We start from the raw sequence: 11,320 nt of genomic DNA on the forward strand, positions 1-11,320 counted from the left end.
GCGCAATTCAATCTCGCTTTACTGCTTGCACACCTCCATTTCCCTTTGGTCCCTTTAGCTGAGTAACGGGTATCTGTTATTCGAGGTACTCGACTATAGCGTTCTCCTTAGTTAGAAAATGGTTTTTCCAAGCGTAGGAGGTCATATGTTAAAAAACAACGAAGCTATAATTTGTTTCATATTATTTTCCCACCAATTTTTCGATCGTTCCTGTGGCAGCTTTATGATATAGTCGTCCGATATTGATAAAATGAATTTCGAAATTCAGAACTAATTTAAAAATGTTATTTCCAAGCGTAGGAATTTATATGTAAAAAAAACAAAAGATATAATTTTTTAAAATTTAGTTTTCCGATTATTCTTTGGGAGCTATAAGATATAGTTGTCCGATCCGGCTGGTTTCGACTTATATACTACCTGCAAAAGAAATACGACTTCTGGGAAAGTTTCTAGTTTGCGTAGAAACGGACGGACAGACGGACATGGCTAGATCGACTCGTCTAGTCATGCTGATCAAGAATATATATACTTTATGGGGTCGGAAACGTCTCTTTAACTGCGTTGCAAACTTGTGGCTGAAATCGTAATACCCTCTGCAAGGGTATAAAAACAAGAACGGATGCTAGCTTTGCCAAGCCGAAGTTGGTTTACCCTTGCAGCTTTCTTAATATCATGCACTTAAAATCATACTCATTTTTCAGAAAACGTATATTTGGAAGATTTGTATTTAAATATTTTGATAGTTCCTATGACAGCTATATGTTATCAATTCAAAACACCCAAAACGTAAGTTTGTCACGCGAGTATGCCACGCCTATTCTTACGCCCACAAGCCACGCATCTCCCTTTCGTCCCTTTGGCTAAGTAACAGGTATCTGATAGTCGAGGTACTCGACTATTGCGTTATTCCTTGTTTTAAACTGGAAAAGCCAAAATGTTCGCCGAAATCGGACCTTGGGAACTGGGGTGGCCCACTTTTGATCACTTTGCTGATTTAGTTTTATAAACACACTCTTGGTGGAAAACTATGACTGCAAAATATAAACGATACTATTGTTCAAAATATAGATATAAATTGCTTATCAAAAAATACAACGTTTGAAAAGTAGTAAGCAAAGCATAGAGCATCGGTTACTTGTATTCCAGTTCACCTTCTCGCACTGCGCATGATCTGGCCTTAGGGGTGGGGTTTATGGTGTAGTATCTGCCTGTGGCAACCCTTAGCACGATGGTGGTGCATTGTGGCCGTTCATTTTAGTTCCGTTCTGTTTGGTTTGGTTCCGTTCAGTTCGAATTGGGTATAATTCGCGTAAGGCTGAGACTTAATGGAACGCGGCAGTCACATAACAAACTTTCGGAAAAACCACCCACATGTGTGTACATATATGTATACACGAACAAGCGTAGATAATTTTCTGGCCGAAGGATTCAGTTGTGGACATGAACGAGGCGTTGTGACGGAGCCCCTAGGTTTCCATCAGTTTGATCCTATCAAAAGTTGCCTTACTTTGGAAAGTACATCCTTTTTAGAAAGAGACCCAAGCTATTCGGATTTGAGCTCGGCTTTTCGAACATTCCAGTCAAGGAACCGAACGAAATTATCTTCAAAAATCTTCCCATCCGAGTGATTTGTGCAATCGTGCTTCGGATAAATTTGTTTCGAGATGCAAAAAGTGAAACGAAGCCTCTTTACTGAAATGTAGCTTAAAGGTCATACAGAATTTGGGTAAATACTTTCGATAACGCTTCTATTAGTTTAATCTTACAAAAGAAAATTTAAGCCAATTTGTACACATGCAAAAATGGGCATTCTATTAGAAAGGTGCAAGCAACACCTACCCCTTGCCTCATGCGTATGTGTAAGTGCGAGAATACACTTACGTGTATCTATGTTTGTGTATTTTTGAAGCAACCCTTAAGGTCGGCGACGATGGCAACGACAAAAATATTCTGTGCAGCTAATAACAAAAAACAAGTTAAAACGTAGCCTATATATATTACCTAGGGCTAATATTTAAATGTATTGTTTTTAAGGAGCAACAAGGCTTACAGTATTCATTTTCTAATTGAATCTTTTTTATTATTGTGTAATTATGGACGTTTCTATTTAACCATAGTTAAATTACCGTAGGACAGCTTATAGAAAATTATATAAAAACCTATTGGCTTTAAAACGCTTGAAATTTCGTTATTTGTGTACTTAAATTATTTTATTTCAGATGCACGATAACGAAACACAAGAGGAATCTTGAAAGGAATGGAGTCCATAAGTGAAATAATTGACCACCAGACTTTTAGCCAGGATCTGGTTGAAGATGCAACAGATTTCATCACTGTGGGACACCACTCGGAGCGTCAGTCTCAGTCGCACCACCAACACCAGGAGGGAGGAACCGATTCCGGCGAGGACTTGGCGATTTCGCTGCAAACTATGACCGCCTGCCCAAGATCGGACGGATCTAGTGGAGGGAAAAAACACCGGTCTGGCCCTGGCTCTCGATCTGGATCCGGATTGGTTTCGGGGTCGGGATCTGATTCCGTTGTCATGGTGATCGACTCGATGGGCCACAGCAATAGGCAGACATCCTTTCAAATTGTGTCCCAGCAGCTTCAGCCCAGAACAATGGCATTGCCCTTCGGGCTGCTCCAGCCGGATAGGCACAACACGCAGCAATGTCCGGAGCGTATGGTGAGTAGCAGCCCAGTGGACTTTGTAGCGTCCGACATCAGCTTGGACGGTCTGACAGTGGATTCGATGTCCCAGTCGGTTCTCTCCCAAGAGATGGCGATAAAGCAGGAACAGAAGCTACTTATTGCCCAATCGAAGAGCCTGGATCAAGGTCATAAGCGCATTCGAATGCACGTAGATGTGGCGAGTGTAAATGCAGGTCTTGGCGTGGACGTGGACGAAATGGATGACATTTCCTCCGACGACGTTGGCTGCGACGACGAGGGGATAACGCTGAATCAGCATCACCAGCAGCTCTTGGAACAGCAGCAGCAATACGGCCTAACGAGCCACCATCCGCACCACCAAGCTCAAGCTCAGGCGCTTCATGGCCTACACCACAGGTCAGCTCAGCTGGAAATGGGATTGGAGGCGGTGCACGGTGAGGTTCTGTCAGTCATCGTCCACTCGCAGGACAGCGACAAAGAGGTGGACGGCGAAGGAGATGCCGATGGAGAGGGAGACGGAGATCCGGAGGATGAAGACGACGATGATCGGGACTCGCGCAGTCGAGGGCAGCTGCTCAGCCACAGCTCGTATCAGACGCTGACCTCGGTGAATGATCGACTATCACCGCCTGGGTTCAGTCAGACATCATATGCCACCCTGACCCCTATTCAACCACTTCCGCCTATATCGACAATGTCCGAAAAGTTCGCGTACTCCGGCCACATCTCTGGAGGAGATAGCGGCGACGCGGATGTCAATGGTGGAGAAGGAGGTGGAGGAGTGGTCGAGGGTGGTGAGGTCACTAACCAATCTGCCGAGGCTGCTGGGACGGGTTCAATTTCCAGTGGCAATGTGGCGTCCTCCGGATGCAACAACAACGATTGTAGCTCATTCTCTGCCCTTACCATGCCCATGGGAAGTGGGCACTTAGGCTTGGGCGTGTTGAGCGGCGTCCAATCACCATATTCCTCATATGAAAAGCTATCGTCGATGATTTCACCTCCACCCAATAACTACTTGGTCTCGTGCGATCTGCATGCCTCGGTTTCGGGACGTGTGTCTAACTCATCTCAACTGCAGCTAAACCACAACGGGCACAAAAAAGAATCAGCAATATCTCACGGGCACCCCCATGGTCATGCCGATGTCAATGGGGGGAAGTTTGCCTACTCTGGCCACATGTCTGGAGGAGAAAGCGCAGATACCGATGTCAACGGCGAGAAGTTTTCATACTCTGATCACATCTCTGGAGGAGACAGCGGAGACGCAGATGTCAATGGAGAGAAATTCGTTTACTCCGATCACATCTCTGGAGCAGATAGCGGTCCCGGTGTCAACGGAGGAACGTATGTATACCTCTAGAAGATTTGCCTAAGACAAGAAAGATCGCTAAATTCCTGTCCTCCGACCTCGATATAATCGATAAGTATTATTTCAAATTTATAATCAATAAGAGTAAATTTAAGCATTTTTAATACTTTAGCAAATGTTTTCAATACAAACTAATTAAGTTCCTCAATAAATAGTGACTGAGGATGGTTAAACTTGATTTGGACCCTCAGACATTACTCGGATCTCCTCTTTTATAACGGTATCATAATAGTTTGCTCGGAAGTATGTCGGACAACTATAGGAATGAACAATTTTTGTTCGTATTTCAGAGTGACCTTTCAAGATACCCTCCCGATCTTTCTTTCTTATAACACACAAATGTAAAATTATAATCTTTAAAGCAATATTAAATTTATTTGAAGGAATTGGCTTCAAATGCACCCTGAGCGGGAGGTGCGACTTCATATGCCGGTTGACCTGGAGGCTCGGTTCCACATTCCGCTAGAGCGCAGATCTCGACTTAACATGCCGCCTGAGCGGGGACACTTGAACCGGCAACTTCCTACGGCCACTCCGATCTGCCCTCCGGACTGGAAGTCAGATGATTGGAAGCACGGCAACGGTAGCATTGTTAGTCTGTCCGCCGATCTGCCAGTGGTCGTGTCTCTCACTCCAACCCCCCCTCCCGTAACAGACGATTCATCCGGACTCAAACTGAATGAGCGACTGTCCCCAGGGCAGAGACCCCAGTTTTTCCTGGACAAAGACCAAGAGACGAGCACCGTGACAGCAGAACAGTGTAGTCCGAACATCCACGGTACCCCTCACTCAGTGTGTGCCATCCACCAGCAGCCCCAATCAGCTCTCCTAAACGGCTTTCAAGGTGCCAGCCAGCAGACCAAAATGTCGGTCTCTGCCTCGCCAAAAGCGTCAGTAGCCTCTGGGGGAGGTGGATCGAGCCGCAATGGAAACACCAGTGACATGGAGGAAATCAACACGAAGGATCTGGCTCAGCGCATCTCAGCTGAACTCAAGCGGTACAGCATTCCACAGGCGATCTTCGCACAACGTGTTCTATGTCGTTCGCAAGGTACTTTGTCTGATCTGCTGCGCAATCCAAAGCCGTGGTCCAAGCTTAAGTCCGGCCGGGAGACATTCCGCAGAATGTACAAGTGGCTACAGGAGCCCGAGTTTCAGCGCATGTCTGCTCTACGAATGGCCGCTGCCCAAATTCCTCAGCGAGCGGTTTTGGGGTCTGGAATGACACTTGGACCAGCAACGGGATCCACATCCACCATACCGACCGATTTGGACTCTCATGTTGGGCCAACATTGACACCAAATGGTGAGTAGAATTGCAGAAGCTATGCCTAAAGGCATAGCCTCGACTATCAGATACCCGTAACTATTTTCCAAATTTCAATTAAAATAAAATTCCGAGGCATTTCTATAGGCACGGCACACAATACCGATGCCAGCGCGCCACGTAGCGTAGGGTGGTGTTTAGCTTAGTTAGTTAGACTCTTAACATTTAGAAAGCTTCTTATCAGTGAAATCAATATCAATTTACAACAATAAAATCTTTATAAAATGTGGGCGTTCGGCAGACTTTATCGTCATCTGCGTTTGTGGGCAATAGATTGAGCGTGGCAACCACTTAAATCTGAATGCTTAATCGCAACTTTGTAGCTTTTATAGATTCCGAGATCTCAACACTCATAACGGTTAAAAATATTTATACTTTACGAGAATACATACAAGTAATGGGTATAACCAAATGGACTAACTACATAGAGCGATGGTTATAAGAAAACGTCAATTAATCGTTATTACTTAATAAAAGAGGATTAGTGGACATGATAAGGTTGAATTGGTTCAAAGAAAAAGCCCCTGTTCTTAATTTGTAAAAATATTTATTTCTTTTAAAATACCTGCATCGATTTTTTAAAATTTTCAAACGTGGCCTATTTTAAGGAAAGCTGTTTTAAGTTTTTAAATTAATTTCCATAGTTGGCAGTATATTTTTAAATATTTGAATAATCAGGCGTGCTCCTGTTTTCACTTTACTTTTGAGTTTTGCGTTTTAAGAAACTTTTTTTACGTATTTACGCGCTATGTTTTTCGAAAAGTTTTTGTAATCGTTTTGTTATCAGAATGTTTCATTTTCTCGCCTTTTCTTCCTACTTAGGCCTAGTATTCAACCTGACAAAAAGTCGTCCAAAACCAAAAATTGTATATGAAAAAAACGTCACAAAAATGTTGTTACGTTTTTTTTATATGAAGTTTTTGGACGACTTTTTGTTAGGTTGAATACTAGGCCTTAGACAGCTATTTGTGTATTGACAAAACGAAAGTTTTTGTTGCTTAGGAATATATTTGGGGGTCCAATTTTAGGTAGGGCCACAAATAATTTATTATATACCCGTTAGACAGCTAAAGGGACCAAAGGAAGATTGAGATATGAGAGCAGCAAAACGAGATTGGAAACTGACGAAACCAACTTGCGCTGCAAGGAGCTCACGAATCTAAATGCCAAAACCCAACTTTGTAGCTTTTGTAGTTTTCGAAATCTCAGCGTTTATACGGACGAACAGACAGTCGGACATAGCTAGATCGACTCGGCTAGTGATCTTCATCATAAGTATAAATACATTACGGAGTCGGAAAAGCGTCCTTCTACCTGTTACATACTTTCCGAAGAATCTAGTATACCGTTTTACTCTACGAGTAACGGGTATAACAAGAGAGAACACTATAGTCGATGATTATCAGATACCCGTTACTCAGCTAAGTGTACTGTGAGCACTCAGGGAGTGGGGTGAGTTAGAAATGCACAAGTAACAAAGCGTCTGTTCCCAAGGTTGCACACCTTATTTGCTTATAGCTTCTTAGGGAATGACCCGAATTTAACAATTTTGGGCATGTACAAAAAAATTGCGTTTTGCTTAAAGCAAAGCACCAATTATTGCGTTTTGAATAGTAAATCGAAAAAAAGTGTGAAAGTAAAACCGGGTGCCCCCCTGAATCTGTATTTTGCCAGTTCTTGTTGTTAACCCACCACTTTTTCTATTTTATTCAACAATGTTCTGGAACGTCGTCCATCTGCCGACTTGAAAATACGACAGCTCCGCCCAATGAATCGGTTTCTTCGTCTGCATCTACACCCGTCACGATCGTGTCCGCTACCAACATCGTTAGTTGTCGTCGAAAGGAAGAGCCTCAGATCGAGCAAATGCCTCAGCCAAAAAAACCGCGGCTGGTCTTCACCGATCTTCAGAGACGAACATTACAAGCGATTTTCAAAGTAGGTATCAATAATCCAGGATCCAAGATAAGGTGAAATTTCCGATCAAACCATATATGTAATTCAAACGGAATTTGGCGGTTGGCGAAATTCATGTGATTGGTCTAGTGCTCACCACCAACGCAGGCAATTTATAGTACCTGTTTAACTTATAAACTAATGGTCAGATTTAAACCAATTTGGCACTACAACCTCTTGCTGTCTGTGGTCGCTGGAGTGGACATATCACTCGGCTAAATCAAACATTGCCTTGATATAGAATCAACATGCAAAATTTTAAATCTAGCTTTCAAATGTGGTAGCCAGAACGAAATTTTCAGATTTCGCGAACTGGCTTTATTTAGTGGAAAGAACTTTTTTTATTGGGGTATTGATAAACAAAGCAAAATTTAATTTTAAACTTTCACAAAATCTTTAAACATATTTGTGACAAAGGCTTAGAAGTCTGAATGACAAACCTCAACTTTTTAGCTCTCAGACTCGACTCTTGATGCTCCTTAAGAGTATTTTTACTTTAAAAAGTCGGAAACGCCGAATAAGTTCAGGCCTGGACTTCTATATAGAACGGCTTACCTCATGAACATACGGCTCTATCCAAAATTAGTCCCCTAGCTTAAAAGCTTTCTAGATAACCAAAGGTGTAGTTTCTATAGTAGGTTGTATACAAGAAATTAATAGAAGTGAGAAGGATCGCTAAAGTCGAGTTTCTAAAATATTAGATACCCGTAACTCTGGTATCGAATTTCAAAATAATTACACCTTTTTGCCATTTCCAATATTTTATCTTAATATTTTATCTTGACGGGCCTCAACCAGGTCTCTACCGACTTTAGATATGAATTTATTGCGGCTTATCAGTTAACACGTTCTTGAAGCCTTGTCACACTAAGTAGGATTACCTATCAAGTGAGCCAATAACCCGATTATTCCAAAAAAGTGTTTGACACTGGGTTAACTCTGTCACCCGATTCTAAAGATGGGCGTGCGTGCGTGTTCGCTTAGCTCAAATTTGGCCTTAGCTGCTGCATATACCAGTGTAAGATTTATACGGTTTCTATAATATACATAAGAATACTTTTTATTGCAGGATATTACAGAGTCTAACTTATTTTATAGTTTTTCTTCTGTTCGAATACTTGTGTCATAGTCGACAAATGTATAGATCTGGAACTTGCTTTCATTTAAGAACTGTTTACTTCTTATTGCCCCTCAAAAATGTTCTCTGCCAGGGAGCACTGGTTAATAAAGTCATTTATTTTTTTAATGCTGTTAAAAATAAAATTTTTAATTTTTAGGAGACCAAAAGACCTTCGAAGGAGATGCAAGTAACGATCGCGCGGCAGCTCGGACTAGAGCCAACAACAGTGGGTAATTTCTTTATGAACGCCCGTAGGAGGTCGATGGACAAGTGGCGGGACGATGACTCTAAGAACAGCATGCATTTATCGCATAGCCGCCAACAACAACAGGACGAGCAGGAAGAGGACGAGAGCCACAGTCAAAGTCAGAGTCAAAATCAGAGCCACAATCACAATCATAATCCGGCTAGCCTAACGCAGGAAAACTACTCCAGTCTCCATACAACAGCCATGTCGCCTCTTGGAGCCTTTGATGAAGAAGCTGATATGGACTTAGAGTTGGAAAGTCACGACTTCGATTTGGTGGACCCAGATGACCACGGAGATACCAATGATCCGAACGGGGACATGTTGTGACAGCATATCCGAAGCAGACGTCGAACGAGCAACAAGCCCAAAGTATTGAGTCCAAAGTCATTTACAAAGTGTGTCAGCACTCGTCACACCAACCGCACCCGCACTCTGTCTCGAACGCACACGGTTCCTTCAATGAGAGCAAGGGAAGTCGAATGTCGTCGCACTTCGAAAGGCAACGACGAAGATAATAATGGTAGCAATAGCGAGGGTAGCTATGATGACGACCGGGATGAGGGACTGTCGGACCATTTGGCTAAGATCAGACGGCTTTCAGATGAGAAGATTACAATGAAGCAAAGCTTTCGCCCAGACGTACACGGGCAGGAGGCCAATTTCTTTATAGATGATATGGGCGTCTCCAATTGCTTTGATGACCTAAAGGTAATGATAGTCTGCTGAGCACAAAACAGTGTGAAACATTTCTGCGTCCGTTCTTTAATAATTTGACTGCTCACTGATAGTTAAATCAACAGATTAGTAAGTGTATCTTTTGTAGACAGAAACAATTGTAAATTTACGAGTTTACCATGATTGCAATTCTAAATAGTATTCGGGTCCGTCTTTCTGTTTCCAACCAAAATTGTTGGAGTTGTGAGGTATGTCATCACAAATTGCATCCTGTTGCAATTGTACGATTTGCTATTACAGTTGATGTTATAAAAGTATTTTTTAAGGGCACTTATAAAAGGTTTAACTGATTTCATCATGGAAATCGCCAGAAACGAACTATCTAAACATCCTTGTATTTCTTAAAATGGGATATCCAGATGCATATAGTAAATAGACTCCATTGGGTAACGGCATATAAAAGGATATATTGTGTTTTATCCGATTTGCTTGGGACTTTTCTCCTATTAAAACGGCTGAAGTACATTAATTTTAGAGCTGAATAGGGCTTGCTTGTTTTCCGTGTTTCTTAGTTTTGTTACAGCTATTAGTTTGTAGTAGCAATAATCATTTGTTATATCCCTGGTGCAGCTGTACTTTTGTATGAATCCATCAATAAATCAATGTTGGCAATTTCATAGGCTGGTTTAATTTGTGAAGAAGACTTACCAAATGAAACGTGCGAAAAGAAGGGTTCTTACAGCAGCGCCCAGATCTGCTCTTTTTTTCATAATCCCTTGCCTTCAAAAAGCGGTTAGCTGTCGATTAAGTGCAGTATATATAATTTTCAATGATTTCCGGTTTTGTGCTTATACCGATCGCAGCCAGTCAGTTAAACTTTAAGGAATCGTCAGATATCATACGTACCTATATGTTTAATTAATACTACTTTTAACTCTTAAAAGGATTGCAATTGGCCTTAGGCAAATGGACTAGGTGTCCTTGGTAAAGCAGAAATTTGTATGTATGTAGATATATTAGATTGAATAAAATTTATGATATGTAAATGGAAACACCCAATTATAAAAAACATTAATGATAATATTAAAATAACTGTATCTAGTCAAATTTATAAGATAAAACGAAAATAATTTACACAGCGTATGCAAATATTAAAATGTATCATTATTTATTTCACAACCACATTCTAGCATACTCATCCGCATTTGAAAATATTAAAATGTACCTTTGCATTAATCTTTAAAAAGAAAACAAAATAACGGCCAAATATAATTTTTTATGTGAATATATCGGAAGGAAGCGGCTTAAAATCTTGAATATTAAATACATTATAAATCGGGTTATTAATATAAGAAACTGTAAATAAATAAATTATTCAAAAAACCCTTCCAGTTAAGTTTGAACGCAGATATTCCAATAAGAACCCGCTTACTTCATGGAAGAAACTACAAATTTTGATTCACCTTTAAACGATTCCAAATGTTCAAAAAATACTCAAAAGGCATTAAAGAAGGCACTATGTTAATATCTGTAGGATATATTATGCAATAAGAATACGCCTCTTGATGTATGCTAGTCAATTTAGTTTAAATAAAATTCAGCAACTTACTGCGAATGAGGGGTGGGCAAGTTTTAGGCACATTCATAATTTAAGTATTTATGTAAAAATCAAACAATGCAATAATAAATTAATGGCAAACCTAACTATAAACGTTCCTTTATGTGTATATATCGAGTCTACATCTTTCTAGACAGATTCCTGGCTTAGTTCAGCCCTTTTGCCTTGGAGGACAACGTTTCTTAGTTAACTCCCCTGCAACTTGAGTATCGAGCATTTTCTCGACCGTAACCGCCCTGCAGTTCCACATGTCACCATTATGCCAATGACATTAACGTGTCATTAACGTCCCGACTTCGATTTCGGGCGAGCCGAAGCTCCCATTC

The 11,320-nt window shown here is 41.2% G+C and overlaps 1 protein-coding gene across 2 annotated transcripts; it reads left to right on the forward strand.

Annotated features, from left to right (window-relative positions):
* The first annotated feature begins 1,253 nt into the window (after nucleotides 1-1,253).
* On the forward strand, nucleotides 1,254-11,103 carry onecut (homeobox protein onecut). 2 transcript variants are annotated; one of them, XM_017088701.4, is made up of 5 exons: nucleotides 1,265-1,726; nucleotides 2,220-4,023; nucleotides 4,432-5,354; nucleotides 7,135-7,313; nucleotides 8,609-11,103. In XM_017088701.4, the coding sequence occupies exons 2-5, from the start codon at nucleotides 2,258-2,260 to the stop codon at nucleotides 9,026-9,028; spliced, it is 3,288 nt and encodes a 1,095-aa protein (XP_016944190.2). In that variant the 5' UTR covers nucleotides 1,265-1,726; nucleotides 2,220-2,257; the 3' UTR covers nucleotides 9,029-11,103. The 2 variants fall into 2 exon arrangements, with proteins under 2 accessions (XP_065723414.1, XP_016944190.2); XM_065867342.2 differs by lacking the exons at nucleotides 7,135-7,313; nucleotides 8,609-11,103 and having other exon boundaries at nucleotides 1,254-1,726; nucleotides 4,432-4,639; nucleotides 4,704-4,869.
* Nucleotides 11,104-11,320: the final 217 nt, after the last annotated feature.

Source organism: Drosophila suzukii, chromosome 4, assembly GCF_043229965.1.
Source record: "Drosophila suzukii chromosome 4, CBGP_Dsuzu_IsoJpt1.0, whole genome shotgun sequence".
Lineage (NCBI taxonomy): Eukaryota > Metazoa > Arthropoda > Insecta > Diptera > Drosophilidae > Drosophila > Drosophila suzukii.